Source organism: Bombina bombina, chromosome 1, assembly GCF_027579735.1.
Source record: "Bombina bombina isolate aBomBom1 chromosome 1, aBomBom1.pri, whole genome shotgun sequence".
In the NCBI taxonomy this organism is placed as follows: Eukaryota; Metazoa; Chordata; class Amphibia; order Anura; family Bombinatoridae; genus Bombina; species Bombina bombina.
This window is the reverse complement of record NC_069499.1, coordinates 1,100,148,958-1,100,170,263: the sequence shown is the minus strand read 5'-3', so window position 1 is coordinate 1,100,170,263 and position 21,306 is coordinate 1,100,148,958. Positions and strand designations below refer to the sequence as shown.

Below are 21,306 nucleotides of genomic sequence, written 5' to 3'. Positions count from 1 at the left end.
TGTGTCCCCTCATACCTTGTAACTGTCTACATGCTGGACTGCGGAGCGGGTAAGTGCTTTTTCTTCCAGTTGGGGAGACCATTCACTTAACAAATTAAAAACACTGCTTTTTTATTGGGCTATAGATAATCCTGTTGTATGAGTTACACTGGGGCATGAAGCAGGCACTGTATCATGTGTGGGACTAACATTTAAACTTTTAAAAAGAGAGGGTAAAATTGTTTTTATGACACATTTACTTGACAAAACAATACAAGTTTAAACTGAAAGCAAGGCTGCATTTTCTATTTCAGCAGCTTATTCATTTCCCCTTTGCTTTAAATAAGATGCAACATTTTAAACTCGGGTTTGAAAAGCCGGTTATTTCTGGTACTAGGTGTACCAGGAAGAAGTGCCTCTGTGTCCCAGCAGTAATTTGAGCTCGGCAGTTGTGGTCATATGACAGGCTTTACTTAACGTTTCTGAGGGAAGTTGTTTTTCTCCATTTCTGAGTGATCCGGAATTGGTAGCGGTAAGGCACCTCCGGAATTGAGGTGTAGGGGTTGCATGAGGGGTATTTTAGAAGTTTATTTGTTTATTAAATGCTTTTTCTTAACTTTTCTCACATAATTTTAGCTGGGGATCGATTTTTAATTTGGGATCAAATTTAAAGTTTATTTTTTCCTTGGCGTATTTTAATTGAATATTAAAAACTTTTAAACTTATCTGTACAAGTTTATTTACTGTTTCACAACATGTCTGATATGGAGCAAGAGCCTGCTCTCATGAATTCATGCTTATGTTTAGATGAATAATAAAATTGCATAGGAGCTGCAATTTATGCATGTGTCAAGAAAACCTTGCAAAATAAAGGTAAAATTTTTGAGCCTAATATCTCTCAGGATGATGCTGTTAAAATAATACCTCCGCTTTCTCCTGCTACATCCCAAGCCTCAATGGCGTCACATGCAGTGTTTTGTGGTTCCTCTAACTCCTAGTGGAGTTTATTTAAAAGCATAAATTGCTGCCCAGTTATCTTCAGCAGTATCTGCCATTCCCAGATTAAAGGGAAAGCGCAAGAGGAAATCTAGAAATTCAGAAAGTAAGGTGCCTGTCCTCAGTTCTGCTTACCAAGTTGTCCTTTCTCATAAGTCTGAGGAAGATACATACGGACTTTCTGAGGGTGAAATATCAGATTCGCAAAACGCTGTTGTATATGTAACTATCTTTATTTTACATTGTATGTACTGGTTATACATTCTTCAGAGTTTTTTGAAACCAAAAAAACAACCTAAAAAAAATAAATATCAGATTCGGATAGTATAATTCCTTCTGAGACTGAAGTGGCATCCTTCAGATTTAAGCTGAACACCTTTTTGTGTATTGTTAAATGAGGTTTTAGCTACTTTAGATGACACCGATACCCCTGTCGTCACTCCTTAGAAATCTAGTAAACTTAATAGTTTCTTTGATGAACCTTCCACTTCTGAGGTTTTTCCTGTGCTAGGGAGATTATCTCACAGGAATGGGAGAAACCAGGGGTGTCTTTTTTTTTTTTTTTTTAAAGATACGATGACTCCACGGATTTCATCCTTGTGGGATTACGCCTCCTGGTCAGCAGGAGGAGGCAAAGAGCACCACTGTAGAGCTGTATAAATAGCTCCTCCCTTCCCTCCCCCTCCAGTCATTCTCTTTGCCTGTGTTAGTGATAGGAAGAGGTAAAGTGAGGTGTTAGTTGAGGGTCTTCAATCAAGAGTTTATTATTTTTAAAATGGTACCAGTGAGTGCTATTTTATTCAGGGTGTAGCCGTATTCCTTGTCAGCCTCTGGAGCAGAGCTACAGGTGGCTTTAAAGCAATGGGAACTGGAGGGATTTCAATTCTCTCTGCGCCTCCCATACTTTGTGCTGCTCTGTATATCATGGTCTTAGCAGATATTATCTAAGTCCCTGTTCCCACAGAAATCCAGGAGGAGAAGAAAAAGGACCTCTTTATCGTGTGGGGCAAGTCATGCTATTGCTAAGCATAGAGGTATGTGCAGCTCTTTATATTTCTGGGACATTTTTTTACCTCAAACAGCTGTTTGTATTATCTCATAGTGGGGTTATGGACCCTTGGTGACAAGGCTTCCCTCATTTCTATGTAACACTCAGCTTGCACATAACATTTACAGATTGTGGATGCGGTGGCTGAGAGTCACGACTAGGGGTTATAATATTGTTTAGGACTCCTACTGTGACATATTGCTGTTTGTTGGGACATGTTTCTCCTGTATAAGAATAGGAGGATTCTCTGACGGCACGTTTTATTGCAGGCACTGGGGCTGAAGAGTGGCTTTTGGGGACACTTTAACCAGGCTAGATACCATGAGGGAAATGCCCTATTACAGTGGGGGATTAAACATTTGGTATATTAGCTTTACATATGTGTGTGTTTTATACCTTGCTCCGGTATTATATTTTGTCCCAGACTCCAGAGGGTTTCAGTGCATACTCCCGGTAACCTATCTTTAGCAAAATAATGGCGTCCGGGAGAGTTTGTATGTTCCGCCCACGATGGGCGGGGTTTCGTTTTGGCGCCTTATCTTTTCAGTTGCATATTCCATTATATCTATGCAGTCTCTGAGGGGAGTGTCACACCCACAAAGGGCGGAGCTTGGTGCCGGCTTAAGACCGCACTTGCTCTTTGGTTGTATCGCACAGAGCTGTTCTGAAACGGACTCCGATTTTAACTTTCTGTGTCTTGTCCTAGGGGCTCCGGATAGCGCTACAGCTGCGCTCCGGATAGCGCTACAACTTGTTATATTTTTATATCGGTCATGTGGTATAGGTACATGACAACGTAGACATGCAAAGTATCTGGAGGGCACCTCAGCAACTTTTATCTAAGGTTTCTGCCAGTGTCTACGTTTGTCACAGTTTAAGCACTTTCTGCTCACACAAATATAAAGTTACTGTTTAACATTTAAAGAGACGGTAACGTTTTCCTCTGTTCCTTTTGACATCATTTCTCTGTTTGTTTAATCCATCCTTGGGTTGTAGATTGGATCAAATACACTGTCAATGGGTTGATTTTTACATTTAAAGAGTTATCTGTTAATCTTAAAGGAATTTTACGGTTTATTGTTTAACTCCATCCTTTGTCTTAGGATGGAATAAGATCACACAAAAATGAGTTACTTTTGAATCTTAAGGAGACAGTAACATTTGTGTTAATTTAAAAAAAAGTTTCTTTTTTGACCTACTACTATGGGAGTCTGTTGACTGTGGTCAACCTGTGCCACGATTTTCTCAGTGTCTCTCAATTTATGGCCCACATAGTGCCCTGCGCTTCCTCAAACATTTCAAACATTACTAGAGGAATTCATTTCAATCAGGAAGATTGATTTAATAGTTGATGTCCCTGCTATTTCTTCCAGAGGAAAGATACTTCGGGATGTTTCTGATAATGAATTCTCAGGAACAGATGGTATAGTCTTTTTTTTTTTTTTTTTTTTTTTTTTTTTATTGATCCTGAGGTTGTTTTTCTTTGTTCTTTAGCTTGTTTACCTCCTTTTACTACTTATGTTTTAGCTATCCTGGGCGACTCCGTCGCTACGGATGTTATCTAGGGCATCCAGTAAGTTAAAGAATGGAAGAACCACATTTCCTTTCATCAAAAGGTTTTCCGATGGTTGACTTAGCTAAAGAGGCTAGGTTCACTTTCTCTAGTGGAAGGAGTAGTTTCCAGCCTAGCTAAGAGGACTAAGATTCCCTTAGAGGATAGTTGGGTTTGGAGTTCCTATGGATCATACATCAAGGCTTATGACAACCAGTTGTACAGCCGTCAATAGTGCGACGGCATATGGTCTGATGCGTTTTCTGATACTACTAAATCAGAATCTTCCCTGGGTAAAGAACCAGGTTAGGATATAAGCATTTGATTTGGCCAATTCCTTTCTTTAGCATTTTTTCCCCCCTTTCATTTTTCAAATTGAAATTATAGGATTCTGGTTTCTCTGTTCCAGCTCATCAAGCCTTATGGCTGGAGCCTTGTTCTACAGATGTAGGCTCCAAATCTAAGCTTTTTAGCGATTCCTTGCAAGGGGAAGACCTTGTTGGGCTCTGGCTGGACGAAAGTAATACTTTTTTATTTAAAACAAAAATTTAAACATTCATAATTCAATTGAAAGTGGTCTGCTGTTGAATCAGACACGGTGTGGAGGACATGCCCCCGATCGGGACCGGATCTTGTAGAGGGCAATATTCTGTCTTCGCTCAGGCTTGGGTTCGAGATGTTCAGGATCCCTAGACAATAGTGTCCCAGGGAACCAAGTCTGAGTTCAAGGTGTTTTCTCCTAGTGGCAGGTTTCTGTTTTTCAGAATTATCAGCTCAAGTTCATAGGAGAGGTATTCTTGCTTCCCTGGGAGTATTTGTTCCTGTTCCATTACTGGAACAGGAGCAGGATTTGTTGTTCAAATCCGTTTGTGGTTCCCAAAAATAATAGAGCAGGGAACCTTCAGACCTTTTTATTAAACCTTAGAGTCTAAATAAGTTTCTCATAGTTCCTCGCATGATGGAGACTATTCGTGCCGCTCTTACTTTGATCCGGAGGGTCAATTTAGCGACAGTAGAATTTAAGGATGCATATCTTCATGTTCCTATCTACAGATATCATCACAAGTTCCTAAGTTTTACCGTTCTGGACAAACACTTTCTGTTCGTGGCTTTTTCTGTCCACGACACTCAGAATTTTCATAAGGGTTCTGGGGTTTTTGCTGGCGGTTCTTCAACCACGGGGCATTGCGGTGGCGCCTTATCTGGACGATGTTCTAATCCAGGCGTCCTTTTCTAAACTAGCAATATCCGGTACTGACATTGTGTTATCCTTCCTGACTACTCACGGGTGGAAGGTAAATCTGGAAAAGAGTTTGTTCATTCTGCAGACAAGGGTACCCTTTTTGGGAACTCGGATCGACTATCCTTGAAAAATTTTCTGACAAGGTCAGAGGGTTAAGGATCCTGAATACATGTCGAGCCCTTCAGTCCAATCCTCGGCCGTCAGTGGCTCAGTGCATGGAGGTACTTGGATTGATGGTAGCGGCAATGGACATTCAGTTTGCTCGGTTTCACCTCAGGCCTCTGCAAATGAGCATGTTCAGGCAGTGGAATGGAGATTATATAGATTTGTCTCCTCAAAACAACCCTAGATCAGAAGACAAGGGACTCTCTTCTGTGGTGGTTGTCTCTGGATCTTCTATCACAGGGGACAGGCTTTTGCAGTCTTTCATTGGTGATTGTGACAACGGACACCAGCCTTTTGAGATGGGGGCAGTTAAGGGCTCGGAGTATGGCCTCAGGCAGTGTCCTTCCTTTAAACAATCTAGTGCTGAGGGCGATATTCAATGCGCTTCTGGTCTGGCCTCAGTTGGTCTCGGCACACTTTTTTTTTAGATTTCAATCGGATGACATAACGACAGTGGCTTACATCAATCATCAGGGAGGAACAAGGAGTTCCTTAGCGATGTTTGAAGTAGCCAAGATATTGCAGTGAGCTGAGTCTCAGTCCTGTCATCTGTCAGCGATTCACATCCCAGGGGTGGAAAACTGAAGCAGATTTTCTGGGCAGGCAGGCATTTTATCCGGGAGAGTGGGAACTTTATCCGGAATTATTTTCCAGCCTGATTCTTATGTCAGAATGCCAAGCTTGAGAGATACGGGTCCAGGGACCCCCAGGCCGAGTTGATAGATGCTTTGGCAGTTCCTTGGTCTTTCAACCTAGCTTATGTATTCCCTAAGTGTGATGCGGGAATCCAGACGTGGACCCGTTGCTCAGTGTGCCTAGAGGGATATGGTTGCACCTCACTGACGAGAACCACAATAGGCTGAAACGTACGTCTGGGGTTTTGCCGTTTCTCTCGTTCAGAGAGGGATTGCCTGGTATTTCGGGCTGGACTGCACTGTTAAGTCAGGATCAGACTGATATGCTACAGGAAAGTTCTTCTCTGTGAAAGGCACACATTGAGCAAAAAGAGGCTGCTTCTAGGGTGGTAACTAGCCATAGAACAAGCTATTATGCTATTGTTCGTTCCCAGGTTTAGCGCTTCTCTCTTTATTTTATCTAGCTTATGTATTCCCCTGGTTGCTCTCCTTCCCCGGGTGATTGCTTGAATCCAACAGTAGAGGGCTTCAGTGATCCTTGTTACTGTGTGGCCTTGCAGGATTTGGTATTCCAATCTGGTAGACATGTCATCTGTTACCATGGAAGTTTCCATTGTGGAGGGACCTTCTCATTCAGGGTTCCTTCCATCCCTCAAATCTAGTTTCTCTGCAGTTGACTGCTTGGAGATTAAACGCTTTTATCTAAGCGAGGTTTTTCTGATTCGGTCATGGATACTTTAATTCAGGCACATAAGACTGTTACTAGGAATATTTACCATTAGATATGGCGTAAATATCTTTATTGGTGTGAATCCAAGGGCTACTCATGGAGTAGGGTAGGGATTCCCAGGCATTTGTCTTTTCTCCAAGAAGGATTGGAGAATGGGTTATCAGCTAGTTCCTTAAATGGACAGATTTCTGCTTTATCTATTTTGCTACATAAGCATCTGGCAGATGTTCCAGATGTGCAATGTTTTTGTCAGGCTCTGACGAATCTGGCCTGTATTTAGACCTATTGCTCCTCCTTGGAGTTTAACTTTAGTTCTTAGATTGAACCTATGCATTCTATAGATACAATCTTGGAAAGTTTTATTTTTGGTTATTTCTTCTGCTCGAAGAGTATTTGAGTTTTCAGCATTACAATATCATTCTCTTTTTTTTTTTTTTTTTTTTTTTTTTTTTTTTTTTTTTTCTATGCGTATAAGGTGGTTTTACGTACTAAACCTGGCTTTTTTCCTAAGGTTGTTTCAGACAAGGACATTAGTCAGGAAATTGTTGTTCCATCTTTGTGTCCTAATCCTTTTCAGAAGGAACGTCTGCTACATAATTTAGATGTAGTCCGTGTTTTAAAGTTCTACTTACAAAGCTTCCTTCGGACTTTCGTCGATCTTCTTCTCTGTCATTTTTTCAGGGGTCTGAAAGCTACGGCTACCTTTTTTTCTTTTTGGCTGAAGAGTATCATCCGTTTTGCAGATGAGACTGCTGGACAACAGCATCCTGAAAGGATTACAGTTCATTCCACTAGGGATGTTGCTTCCTCATGGGCATTTGAAAATGATGCTTCTGTTGAACAGATTTGTGAAGCTGCAACTTGGTCTTTTCTTCACACTTTTGTTCTAAATTTTACAAATTTTTGATACCTTTGCCTCAGCTGAGGCTGTTTTTTTGGGACTAAGGTTCTTCAATCAGTGGTGCCTTTCGTTTAGGTTCCCTGTCTTGCCCCTCCCTTTTCATCCGTATACTATAGCTTTGGTATTGTATCCAACTAGTAAGGATGAAATCCGTGGACTCATCGTATCTTTAAAAAGAAAATTTATGCTTACCTGATGAATTTGTTTCTTTTTAGATGAGTCCACGGCCCGCCCTGTTCTTTTAACACAGGTGGTTAATTTTTGTAAACTTCAGGCACCTGCTCCTTGGCTTTTCCTTTCTCTTCGTAACTTTGGTCGAATGACTGGAGTGGGATGGAAGGGAGGAGCTATTTATACAGCTCTGCTGTGGTGCTCTTTCCCCCCCCCCCCCCCATTTTAAAGAAAAGGTTTCCTGTCGGACTTCATTAAAGACCCTTGGTATACTGTACCCAAAGTTGAAGGGGCCATTTCCACTCTGGCTAAGAGAACCACTATTCCTATTGAGGATAGCTGCTCTTTTAAGGATCCAATGGACAAGAAGCTGGAGGCTTATTTGAAAAATTTATGTTCAAGGTCTCCAATAGAAACCTGCGGTGTGTATTGCCACCGTGACTAGTGTGGCATCTTATTGGTTCAACACCTTGTCTGATTCTCTTCAAGTAGAGAGATTTCCTTGGATGGAATTTAAGATAGGATTAAAGCTCTTAAATTGGCCAATTCCTTTATTGCAGATGCCAGTTTACAGGTTGTTGGACTAGGAGCTAAAACTTCTAGTTTTGCTGTCCTAGCCCGCAGGGCGTTATGGTTGAAATCCGGGTCTGCGGACGTATCCTCTAAAGTCAAGCTTCTGGCTATTCCTTACAAGGGCAAGACCTTGTTTGGACCCGGTTTGGCAAAAATTTCCGATATTCCCTCAAGATAAGAATAGGCCTAAAGGACATCAGAGTAATTTTCGTTCCTTTTGTAACTTCAGAGGAAAGCCTTCCCCTTCTTCCAAACAGGAACAATCCAAGTCTTCTTGGAAACCCAATCAGTCTTGGAACAAGGGGAAACAATCAAAGAACCTGCAGCTGATTCCAAATCAGCATGAAGGGGTTGCCCCCAATTGGATCAGGTGGGGGGCAGACTTTCTCAGTTCTCTCAAGCCTAGATACGAGATGTCCCAGATCCATGGACTGTGGACATAGTATCCCAGGGTTACATATTGGAATTGAAGACTCTTCCTCCCAGCGGCAGATTCCTTTTTCAAGATTATCTGCAGACCAGATAGAGAGGTGTTCTTAAAATGTGTGCAACATCTTTCCTTCCTTGGGAGTGATAGTTCCAGTGCAGGAACAGGGTCTTGGGTTCTACTCCAACCTATTTGTGGTTCCCAAAAAAGAGGGAACTTTCCGTCCCATTCTAGACTTGAAGTGTTGAAACAGGTTTCTCAACGTTTCTTCCTTCTAGATGAAGACTATATACGCTCCATTCTTCCTTTAATACAAGAGGGTCAGTTCATGACAACCATTGACCTAAAGGATGCGTATCATCATGTTCCTTTTCACAGGGACCATCACAGATTCCTGAGATTTGCCTTTCTGGACACATTTCCAGTTCATGGCTCTTCCATTTGGTCTAGCCAATTTTTTTTCAAAGGTTCTGGGGGGCTCTTTTGGCAGTGATCCGTTCTCGTGGAATTGCTGTGGCACCCTACCTGGAAGAAATATTGGTTCAGGCACCATCTTTTCAACAAGCAGAATTTTACACTTTGTCTTTTCTTCGTTCCCACGGATGGAATGTGAATCTGGAAAAAAAAAGCTCCCTTTCCCTTTTTTAGGGACCATAATAGATTCTCTATTGATGAAGTTTTTTTCTGACACAGGTCAGGAAAAAACATAATTTCCTCTTGCCTCTCTTCAGGCTGCTGCTTATCCTTCAGTGGCTCACAGTATGGAGGTAATAGGTCTGATGGTGGCTTCCATGGACATCATTCCTTTTGCTTAATTCCATTTGAGAGCTCTCCAGTTGTGCATGCTCAGACAATGGAATGGCGACCATGCGGATCTATCTCAGAATAGTTAGAGCAGTCGTCAAGGGACTCTCTCCCGTGGTGGATTTCTCAGGAACATCTGTCTCAGGGCACATGCTTTCAGGGACCTTCCTTGGTGATTGTGATCATGGATGCTGGGCTGGGGAGCAGTCTGGAACTCGTTAAAAGCTCAGAGCCTTTGGACTTAGGAGGAGTCTGCTCTTCCCATCAACATCTTGGAGTTGAGGGCGATTTACAATGCTCTATTGGCTTGGCCTCAGTTGTCCTCAGCCCAGTTTATCAGGTTCAGTCAGACAACATAACCTCTGACTTACATCAATCACCAGGGAGGAACTTAGAGTTCCTTAGCCATGGAGGAGGTAACTCAGGAAGCAATTGTGGGCGTCTGCCCACTGAAGAACCAATCTGCCATCCACATTCCAGGAGTAGACAACTGGAAGGTTTTTTCGGAGCAGACAAACTTCCCATTCAGGGGAGTGGCAACTTCATCCGTAGGTGTTTTCCAGCTTAGTTCTCCAATGGGGGTGCCGGAGTTAGATCTGATGACGTCCTGTCAGAACGCCAAGGTACAGTTCAAGGTCAAGAGATCCGCAGGCCGTTCTGCTTGATGCTCTGGTGGTTCCTTGGAGGAAACAGGTATGCCAACCTGAAAACCCGTTTGCTCTCCTTCCACGAGTCATTGTGCGTATCAAACAGGAATGGGCAGCAGTGATGGCCTTGCAGGATCTGGTTTGCAGGCCTAGTAGAGATGTCATCTCTCCCACCTTGGAGACTACCTCTTAGGTACATCTGAGTCAGTAATTGAGACCATGATTCAGGCTCACAAGCCTCTTACTAGAAAGATTTACCATAAGATATAGCGTAAATATCTTTATTGGTGTGAATCCTAGAATTGTATCTTTTCTTCAGGAAGGCCTGGAGAAGGGATTGTCAGTCAGTACCCTGAAGGTTCAGATTTCTGCTTGATCAGTTTTACTACAAAAAAGTTTGGCGTATGTGCAATCTTTTTGTCAGGCCTTGGTCAAAATCAGGCCTGTCTTTAAGTCTGTTGCTCCTCCTTGGAGCCTTTACCGTGTTAAAGTTTTACAGCTGGCTCCGTTTGAGCCGTTGTATTCCATAGACATTAAGTTATCTTGGAAAGTTTTGTTTCTTATCTCTTCTGTTCGAAGAGTCTTGGAACTCTCAGGTCTGCAGTGTGATTCCCCTTATCTTTTTCATGCCGATAAGGCGGTTCTTCGTACTAAGTTAGGTTTCCTTCCTAAGGTTGTTTCTAATAGAAATATCAATCAGGAAATTGTTGTTCCCTCTGTCCTAATCCTCCTCCTCCTCCTGCCAAAGAACGTTTTACACAATTTGGATGTTGTACGTGCTCTTGAAGTCTACTTACAGGCGACTAAGGAGTTTCGCCAGTCCTCTGCGCTCTCTCTCTGTTTCTCTGGGAAATGTAAAGGTCAGAAAGATTGGTTTCCTCCTCTTGGGCTTTCAAAAATGAAGCTTCTGTGGAACATATTTGCAAGGCTGCAACTTGGTCTTCTCTACATACTTTTTCCAAATTTGATTTTTTTTTTTTTTGCCTCGGCTGAGGCTTCTTTTGGGAGATAGTTTTTTCAAGCTCTGGTGCCTTCTTTTTAAGACTGCCTGTCTTGTCCCTCCTATTTATCCGTGTCCTCTAGCTTGGGTATTGGTTCCCAACAGTAATTACTCAAGCCATGGACTCACCATATCTTAGGAAAGAAAAACAAAATGTTATGCTTACCTGAAAAATCTCTATCCAGATATGGTGAGTCCACAGCCCCACCCTTTATTTTAAGACAGTTGTTCTTTTGACTATAACCTCAGGCACCTCTTAGCCTTGTGTTACTCCCTTTTTCTCCATTTGCCTTCGGTCAAATGACTGGGGGTTGTGGGTAAGGGAGTGATACTTAAGAGTTTAACTGGTGCTCTTTGCTGCCTCCTACTGGCCAGGAGTGATATTCCCAAAAGTAATTACTCAAGCCGTGGACTAACCATATCCGGAAAGAAAGACATTTATCAGGTAAGCATAAATTGGTTTTTCTCCAACATAGGTGTGTCCGGTCCACGGCGTCATCCTTACTTGTGGGATATTCTCTTCCCCAACAGGAAATGGCAAAGAGCCCAGCAAAGCTGGTCACATGATCCCTCCTAGGCTCCGCCTACCCCAGTCATTCTCTTTGCCGTTGTACAGGCAACATCTCCACGGAGATGGCTTAGAGTTTTTTAGTGTTTAACTGTAGTTTTTTTTATTCAATCAAGAGTTTGTTATTTTAAAATAGTGCTGGTATGTACTATTTACTCTGAAACAGAAAAGAGATGAAGATTTCTGTTTGTAAGAGGAAAATGATTTTAGCAACCGTTACTAAAATCCATGGCTGTTCAACACAGGACTGTTGAGAGGAATTAACTTCAGTTGGGGGAACAGTGAGCAGTCTTTTGCTGCTTGAGGTATGACACATTCTAACAAGACGATGTAATGCTGGAAGCTGTCATTTTCCCTATGGGATCCGGTAAGCCATTTTTATTCAGACAGTAAATAAGGGCTTCACAAGGGCTTATTAAGACTGTAGACATTTTCTGGGCTAAATCGATTCATATATACACATATTTAGCCTTGAGGAATCATTTAATCTGGGTATTTTTGTAAAATAATATCGGCAGGCACTGTTTTAGACACCTTATTCTCTAGGGGCTTTCCCTAATCATAGGCAGAGCCTCATTTTCGCGCCGGTATTGCGCACTTGTTTTTGAGAAGCATGACATGCAGTCGCATGTGTGAGGAGCTCTGATACATAGAAAAGACTTTCTGAAGGCGTCATTTGGTATCGTATTCCCCTTTGGGCTTGGTTGGGTCTCAGCAAAGCAGATACCAGGGACTGTAAAGGGGTTAAAGATAAAAACGGCTCCGGTTCCGTTATTTTAAGGGTTAAAGCTTCCAAATTTGGTGTGCAATACTTTTAAGGCTTTAAGACACTGTGGTGAAATTTAGGTGAATTTTGAACAATTCCTTCATACTTTTTCGCAATTGCAGTAATAAAGTGTGTTCAGTTTAAAATTTAAAGTGACAGTAACGGTTTTATTTTAAAACGTTTTTTGTACTTTGTTATCAAGTTGATGCCTGTTTAACATGTCTGAACTACCAGATAGACTGTGTTCTGAATGTGGGGAAGCCAAGGTTCCTTCTCATTTAAATAGATGTGATTTATGTGACACTGAAAATGATGCCCAAGATGATTCCTCAAGTGAGGGGAGTAAGCATGGTACTGCATCATTCCCTCCTTCGTCTACACCAGTGTTGCCCACTCAGGAGGCCCCTAGTACATCTAGCGCGCCAATACTCCTTACTATGCAACAATTAACGGCTGTAATGGATAATTCTATCAAAAACATTTTAGCCAAAATGTCCACTTATCAGCGCAAGCGCGACTGCTCTGTTTTAGATACTGAAGAGCATGGGGACGCTGATGATAATGGTTCTGAAATGCCCCTACACCAGTCTGAGGGGGCCAGGGAGGTTTTGTCTGAGGGAGAAATTTCAGATTCAGGGAAAATTTCTCAACAAGCTGAACCCGATGTGATTACATTTAAATTTAAGTTGGAACATCTCCGCGCTCTGCTTAAGGAGGTATTATCCACTCTGGATGATTGTGAGAATTTGATCATCCCAGAGAAACTATGTAAAATGGACAAGTTCCTAGAGGTCCCGGGGCTCCCAGAAGCTTTTCCTATACCCAAGCGGGTGGCGGACATTGTAAATAAAGAATGGGAAAGGCCCGGTATACCTTTCGTCCCTCCCCCCATATTTAAAAAATTGTTTCCTATGGTCGACCCCAGAAAGGACTTATGGCAGACAGTCCCCAAGGTCGAGGGAGCGGTTTCTACTTTAAACAAACGCACCACTATACCCATAGAAGATAGTTGTGCTTTCAAAGATCCTATGGATAAAAAATTAGGTTTGCTTAAAAAGATGTTTGTTCAGCAAGGTTACCTTCTACAACCAATTTCATGCATTGTCCCTGTCACTACAGCCGCGTGTTTCTGGTTCGATGAGCTAGTAAAGGCGATCGATAGTGATTCTCCTCCTTATGAGGAGATTATGGACAGAATCCGTGCTCTCAAATTGGCCAATTCTTTCACCCTAGACGCCACTTTGCAATTGGCTAGGTTAGCGGCGAAAAATTCTGGGTTTGCTATTGTGGCGCGCAGAGCGCTTTGGTTGAAATCTTGGTCAGCGGATGCGTCTTCCAAGAACAAACTACTTAACATTCCTTTCAAGGGGAAAACGCTGTTTGGCCCTGACTTGAAAGAGATTATCTCTGATATCACTGGGGGTAAGGGCCACGCCCTTCCTCAGGATAGGTCTTTCAAGGCCAAAAATAAACCTAATTTCCGTCCCTTTCGTAGAAACGGACCAGCCCCAAGTGCTACGTCCTCTAAGCAAGAGGGTAATGCTTCTCAAGCCAAGCCAGCCTGGAGACCAATGCAAGGCTGGAACAAGGGAAAGCAGGCCAAGAAACCTGCCACTGCTACCAAGACAGCATGAAATGTTGGCCCCCGATCCGGGACCGGATCTGGTGGGGGGCAGACTCTCTCTCTTTGCTCAGGCTTGGGCAAGAGATGTTCTGGATCCTTGGGCACTAGAAATAGTCTCCCAAGGTTATCTTCTGGAATTCAAGGGGCTTCCCCCAAGGGGGAGGTTCCACAGGTCTCAATTGTCTTCAGACCATATAAAGAGACAGGCATTCTTACATTGTGTAGAAGACCTGTTAAAAATGGGAGTGATTCATCCTGTTCCATTAGGAGAACAAGGGATGGGGTTCTACTCCAATCTGTTCATAGTTCCCAAAAAAGAGGGAACGTTCAGACCAATCTTAGATCTCAAGATCTTAAACAAGTTTCTCAAGGTTCCATCGTTCAAAATGGAAACCATTCGAACAATTCTTCCTTCCATCCAGGAAGGTCAATTCATGACCACGGTGGATTTAAAGGATGCGTATCTACATATTCCTATCCACAAGGAACATCATCGGTTCCTAAGGTTCGCATTCCTGGACAAGCATTACCAGTTCGTGGCGCTTCCTTTCGGATTAGCCACTGCTCCAAGGATTTTCACAAAGGTACTAGGGTCCCTTCTAGCGGTACTAAGACCAAGGGGCATTGCAGTAGTTCCTTACTTGGACGACATTCTGATTCAAGCGTCGTCCTTTCCTCAAGCAAAGGCTCACACGGACATAGTCCTGGCCTTTCTCAGATCTCACGGATGGAAAGTGAACGTGGAAAAGAGTTCTCTATCTCCGTCGACAAGGGTTCCCTTCTTGGGAACAATAATAGACTCCTTAGAAATGAGGATTTTTCTGACAGAGGCCAGAAAAACAAAACTTCTAAACTCTTGTCAAACACTTCATGGAACACACGATGGAAGAAGTGACCAAAATCATTCTATGGGCGGAGACTCACTCCTGCCACCTATCTGCAATCCACATCCCAGGAGTGGAAAATTGGGAAGCGGATTTTCTGAGTCGTCAGACATTACATCCGGGGGAGTGGGAACTCCATCCGGAAATCTTTGCCCAAATTACTCAACTGTGGGGCATTCCAGACATGGATCTGATGGCCTCTCGTCAGAACTTCAAGGTTCCTTGCTACGGGTCCAGATCCAGGGATCCCAAGGCGACTCTAGTAGATGCACTAGTAGCACCTTGGACCTTCAAACTAGCTTATGTATTCCCGCCGTTTCCTCTCATCCCCAGGCTGGTAGCCAGGATCAATCAAGAGAGGGCGTCGGTGATCTTGATAGCTCCTGCGTGGCCACGCAGGACTTGGTATGCAGATCTGGTGAATATGTCATCGGCTCCACCATGGAAGCTACCTTTGAGACGAGACCTTCTTGTTCAAGGTCCGTTCGAACATCCGAATCTGATCTCACTCCAGCTGACTGCTTGGAGATTGAACGCTTGATCTTATCAAAACGAGGGTTCTCAGATTCTGTTATTGATACTCTTGTTCAGGCCAGAAAGCCTGTAACTAGAAAAATTTACCACAAAATATGGAAAAAATATATCTGTTGGTGTGAATCTAAAGGATTCCCTTGGGACAAGGTAAAGATTCCTAAGATTCTATCCTTTCTTCAAGAAGGATTGGAGAAAGGATTATCTGCAAGTTCCTTGAAGGGACAGATTTCTGCCTTGTCTGTGTTACTTCACAAAAAGCTGGCAGCTGTGCCAGATGTTCAAGCCTTTGTTCAGGCTCTGGTTAGAATCAAGCCTGTTTACAAACCTTTGACTCCTCCTTGGAGTCTCAACTTAGTTCTTTCAGTTCTTCAGGGGGTTCCGTTTGAACCCTTACATTCCGTTGATATTAAGTTATTATCTTGGAAAGTTTTGTTTTTGGTTGCAATTTCTTCTGCTAGAAGAGTTTCAGAATTATCTGCTCTGCAGTGTTCTCCTCCTTATCTGGTGTTCCATGCAGATAAGGTGGTTTTACGTACTAAACCTGGTTTTCTTCCAAAAGTTGTTTCTAACAAAAACATTAACCAGGAGATAGTCGTACCTTCTTTGTGTCCGAAACCAGTTTCGAAGAAGGAACGTTTGTTGCACAATTTGGATGTTGTTCGCGCTCTAAAATTCTATTTAGATGCTACAAAGGATTTTAGACAAACATCTTCCTTGTTTGTTGTTTATTCTGGTAAAAGGAGAGGTCAAAAAGCAACTTCTACCTCTCTCTCTTTTTGGATTAAAAGCATCATCAGATTGGCTTATGTGACTGCCGGACGGCAGCCTCCTGAAAGAATCACAGCTCATTCCACTAGGGCTGTGGCTTCCACATGGGCCTTCAAGAACGAGGCTTCTGTTGATCAGATATGTAGGGCAGCGACTTGGTCTTCACTGCACACTTTTACCAAATTTTACAAGTTTGATACTTTTGCTTCTTCTGAGGCTATTTTTGGGAGAGAGGTTTTGCAAGCCGTGGTGCCTTCCATTTAGGTGACCTGATTTGCTCCCTCCCTTCATCCGTGTCCTAAAGCTTTGGTATTGGTTCCCACAAGTAAGGATGACGCCGTGGACCGGACACACCTATGTTGGAGAAAACAGAATTTATGTTTACCTGATAAATTACTTTCTCCAACGGTGTGTCCGGTCCACGGCCCGCCCTGGTTTTTTAATCAGGTCTGATAATTTATTTTCTTTAACTACAGTCACCACGGTATCATATGGTTTCTCCTATGCAAATATTCCTCCTTAACGTCGGTCGAATGACTGGGGTAGGCGGAGCCTAGGAGGGATCATGTGACCAGCTTTGCTGGGCTCTTTGCCATTTCCTGTTGGGGAAGAGAATATCCCACAAGTAAGGATGACGCCGTGGACCGGACACCGTTGGAGAAAGTAATTTATCAGGTAAACATAAATTCTGTTTTTTTAAGATTATTGGCCTTTAAATTACATCATGCGTTATCTAAATTTTTTTTTTCTAGCTCTTGCAGCAGCTGCTGCCTCTGCTGCTGCCATTTCTTTAGCACCTTCTCTACAGATACCTAATCCACCCACAACTCAACCTCTTGCCACTCAGTGCTTCCAGCTGTCCAATATGTTCAACCCTCAAACGTAAGCAAATACTCATGTCGAATAAGACTTGTTTTCTGTGGAAATTTGTGAAATAGCATCAGTTAATTTCTGTGGCTAAAAACTGCATTTGATCAAAAGCATACACTAAATATTGTTTTAGTTTTTTCTTTGGGCTATGCCCAAGGTTTGATTAGATTGATGTTTATTTTGCAGTTGGTTTGACGCTGTTATTTTTTTTTTTTCTAAGGAGGGTGACAGGATTTAAATATTATAGCTGCATACAGATAAAGTTGACCGGTGGAACTTCACACCACATTTAGCAGCTCATGTTTGTCCTCAAATGCATCTTAAAGGGACACTCAAGTCAAATTCAATTTTCATAATTCAGATACAGCATGTAATTTTAAACCACTTTCCAATTTACTTCTATTAACCCTTTGAGCGCTAAGCACTTTCCCACCTGGGTGCTAAGATTTTTTTAAATGTTTTTTTATTTTTTTTGAACAATAATTTTTTTTACTTTTTTTTTCAGACCCCCAAGACTTACACTGTTGGAAAGGTTAGGTGATTACCTTTCCGATGGTCTTGGGGGTCTGTAGCTGCTTAGATGCCTGAGATACAGGCTTCTAAGCAGCTTGCCTCCTGCTCCTATAATTAACACTAAGTATAAATAAAGTTGTGAGTTGACATCACGTTATTGCGCATGACGTCACCACGCAAAACGGAAGCCTGGGCGATGCCTGTCACTCTGCAGGCACGATCGCCGGGGTAGGAGCGGGTGGGAGCCCCCAGATCTCCCTCAAGATGGGAAAGTGCTAGTGACGGCTCAAACGTCATTAGCACCAGAGTGGGAAACTCTGACGGCTCAGAGCCGTCATTAGCACTCAAAGGGTTAAGAAAAATATGCAAAGTATTTTATATTTACACTTTTTGAATCACCAGCTCCTTCTGAGCACGTGCAAGAATTCAAACTATACGTATATGCATTTGTGATTGGCTGATTGTTATCACATGGTACAGGGGGAGTGGAAATGTACATAACTTTGAAATTAGTTAAAAAAAAATTACTCATTTGAAATTGAGTAAATGCTATTGTATTGTCTTGTCTTGAATTTGATTATTCAAATCTACTATTTACTGATCCTTTAAATGGACATAAAACCCAAATTTTTTCTTTCATGATTTAGATAGAACATAACATTTTAAACAACTTTCTAATTTTCTTCTATTATCAATTTTTCTTCATTTACTTGTTATCCTTTGTTAAAAAGCAGAAATGTAAGCTCAAGAGTGTGCACGTTTCTGCAGCAGTTTTGCAACAATGTTATACTTTAGCAGGAGCATTAGATGGCAGCACTATTTCCTGTCATGTAGTGCTTCAGGCATGTGCACGCTACCCTACCTAGGTATCTCTTCAGGCATGTGCACGCTACCCTACCTAGGTATCTCTTCAACAAAGAACATAAGAATTAAATACATTTGATAATAAAAGTAAATTGGAAACTTTTTAATAATGGTATTCTCTCTGAATCATGAGAGAATTTTTTGTTTAATGTCCCTTTAACGACTTATATTCTAAATGTAGACTGTCATTCTATATTTTTGTGTGTTTTGAGCTTACCTACAAGTTTATTAGATGATGCTATAACTGGTCTGCTTATTAAAATGCTTAATATAACTCCTCTAAATTCTATTTTTACAGAGAAGAGGAGCTAGGGTGGGACACAGAGATTAAGGATGATGTTATTGAAGAATGCAACAAACATGGTGGAGTTGTTCACCTTTATGTAGATAAAAGTTCACCTCAGGTATGTTCTGATTTATGCTTGAATACTATAACATTTTTGCTTTATTTAGTGTTGGTGCCAGAGTGCATTTTAAATCACTAGTCGGTAAGATGGATTTAAATTGGGTTTTTATTTTTTGAATAACTTTTCAGATTATTTTTCCAGTTATATCAGGCCATTACTGATTTGGTTATATTAAATATGTATAGATAGATCATTGAAGTTTAATGAAATTGTGAGGTGAACAACCTCCAGTTTAATAGGCTAATCATTCCGATTTGATTAACTTTGTTTTCTTTGTTGGAAGGAGAAAAATGACTAATTGTTTTAATTAAAGAAAAATGACTACCTTAACAGTTTAAAATAGTTTTATTTGAACTAAACATTTCATTTTTATTGCGTGCCCCTCCCTACTCAAACTTAAGTCCTTGTGCAGATCTAGTCCACACAATCTTCTATTCAGTGAGCTTCTTGAAACATAGTATGGGTTGATTCTGTGTATATAGATTTCCAGGGTAGCAATTTCATTAAAGGGACAGCCAAGTCTAATTTAAACTTTCATAAGTCAATAAACATGCAATTAACAATTTACGTTTCTAATTTGCGTTCTCTTGTGATCCATTGTTGAAAAGCATGCATAAGCAGCTAGCTCACAGTAGTGCATTGCTCACTCTCACCCAATGTGTTCAGCTAGGCCCCAATAGAGCATTGATCTCTTTCAACAAAGCATACCTCAACTTTTTTGCAGTGAATGGGCATGTTATTTCTCCAGGCACAAATTCACATGTTTGAGAACTACAAAACCATTGTAAATGAATAGAATTGAGCAAAAATGTAAACATTACATCAATGAATTATACAGCATCTTGCTATATAGTTAAAAACTAATCTCATACGTTATCTAAAAGATTAGTCTATATAAACTCTTTAGATGAAGATTTTTCATCAAAGAACATTTTATTTAAAACAAATTCCTGTTAAAGGGACACTGAACCCAAATGTTTTCTTTCGTGATTCAGAGCATGCAATTTTAAGCAACTTTCTAATTTACTTCTATTAATTTTTCTTTGTTCTCTTGCTATCTTCACTTGAAAAAGGCATCCAAGCTTTATTAGTTCAGGGCTCTGGACAGCACTTTTTTTTATCGGTGGATGAATTTATCCACCAATCAGCAATAACAACCCAGGTTGTTCACCAAAAATGTGCTGGCATCTAAACTTTCTTGCATTTCAAATAAAGATACCAAGAGAATGAAGAAAATTTAATAGGAGTAAATTAGAAAGTTGCTTAAAATGTCATGCTCTATCTGAATCACAAAAGAAAAAAAATTAGGGTTCAGTTTCCCTTTAAGTCTAAATCTTTCTTTCTCTTACTTGGTGTATCCAGTCCACGGATTCATCCTTACTTGTGGGATATTCTCAATCCCTACAGGAAGTGGCAAAGAGCACACAGCAAAGCTGTCCATATAGCTCCCTTCAGGCTCCGCCCCCCCAGTCATTCTCTTTGCCGCTCTAACAAGTAGCATCTCCACGGGAGGGTAAAGTTTGTGGTGTTAGATTTGTAGTTTTTATTTCTTCAATCAAGAGTTTATTTTAAAATAGTGCCGGTTTGTACTATTTACTCTGAGGCAGAAAGTGATTATTTCTGCTGAGAGGAAAAAGATTTTAGCATGTTGTAACTAAAATCCATTGCTGTGCAGGACTGTTAAGTACCGGAGAACTTCAGTTGGGGGGAACAGTTTGCAGGCTTAACTGCTTATGGTATGCTCAGTCATTTTTTTCTAACAAGACTTGGTAGTGCTAGAAGACTGACTGAAATCCCATGAGGGAAGGTAAGCCATTTTCTGAGACACAGTATAGAAGGATGGCTTCAGTTAAGGGCTTAAATACTGGTAGACACTGTGATGGGCTAAATCGATTACTTTATTAGCGTAATCTTATATTTGTTCAAGCGTTTTAGATGTTGGAAACACTTTTGGGGTTTTTATTACGCCTGGCATATTGTAAGACACCTAATCTGACTCAGGAAGGCCCCATAACTCTGGAGTGAAGAGGGAGGGGGCCTCATTTTCGCGCCTCAGTTGCGCAGTTGATTTGCAGCTTCACATGTAGAGTCCTGAGAGTACAGGAGGACTTCAGGGAGGCTTATTTTTCTTCTACAAATAACCCTAAAGGAAGGTAAAGCCACAGCAAAGACACTGGCATTGTACTGTAGTGGGTTAAACCAGTTGTTTACTTCAATTTGCTCCGGTTTGGGCAATAAGGGGTTAATTGATAATTTGTGTGCAATCATTTCATAGCATTAGGATCATGTGGTGAAAATTTCATAAAGATTGGATGTTTTTTGATTTGGTAAAAAGTGTGTGCTTTTTATTTAAAGACACGGTAACGTTTTTTCAAAGAGTGATTTTTTCAATATTGTAGTGCTGTCTAAGTCTGTCAAACATGTCTGAGCCTTCAGATAGACCTTGTTCTTTATGTTTAAAAGTCATGGCGGTACCCCCCATTGCATTTATGTTTAAAGTGTGCTAAAACATCTAAGCATTTTAAAGACCATCCAATGACACTTAAAAATGCAGCCCAAGAAGACTCCTTAAAGGGACAGTATACACTCATTTTCATATAACTGCATGTAATAGACACTACTATAAAGAATAATATG

At 41.4% G+C, this 21,306-nt stretch overlaps 1 protein-coding gene across 5 annotated transcripts in view; it reads left to right on the top strand.

Annotated features, from left to right (window-relative positions):
- RBM39 (RNA binding motif protein 39) overlaps positions 1-21,306 on the top strand; it is a 78,273-nt gene that overhangs the window by 50,977 nt on the left and 5,990 nt on the right. For all 5 annotated transcript variants that reach the window (XM_053696232.1, XM_053696159.1, XM_053696340.1 and 2 more), the window contains 2 exons: positions 16,768-16,897; positions 18,561-18,666. In XM_053696232.1, the coding sequence (XP_053552207.1) occupies positions 16,768-16,897; positions 18,561-18,666 (236 nt within the window). The remainder of the gene's footprint in view (positions 1-16,767; positions 16,898-18,560; positions 18,667-21,306) is intronic.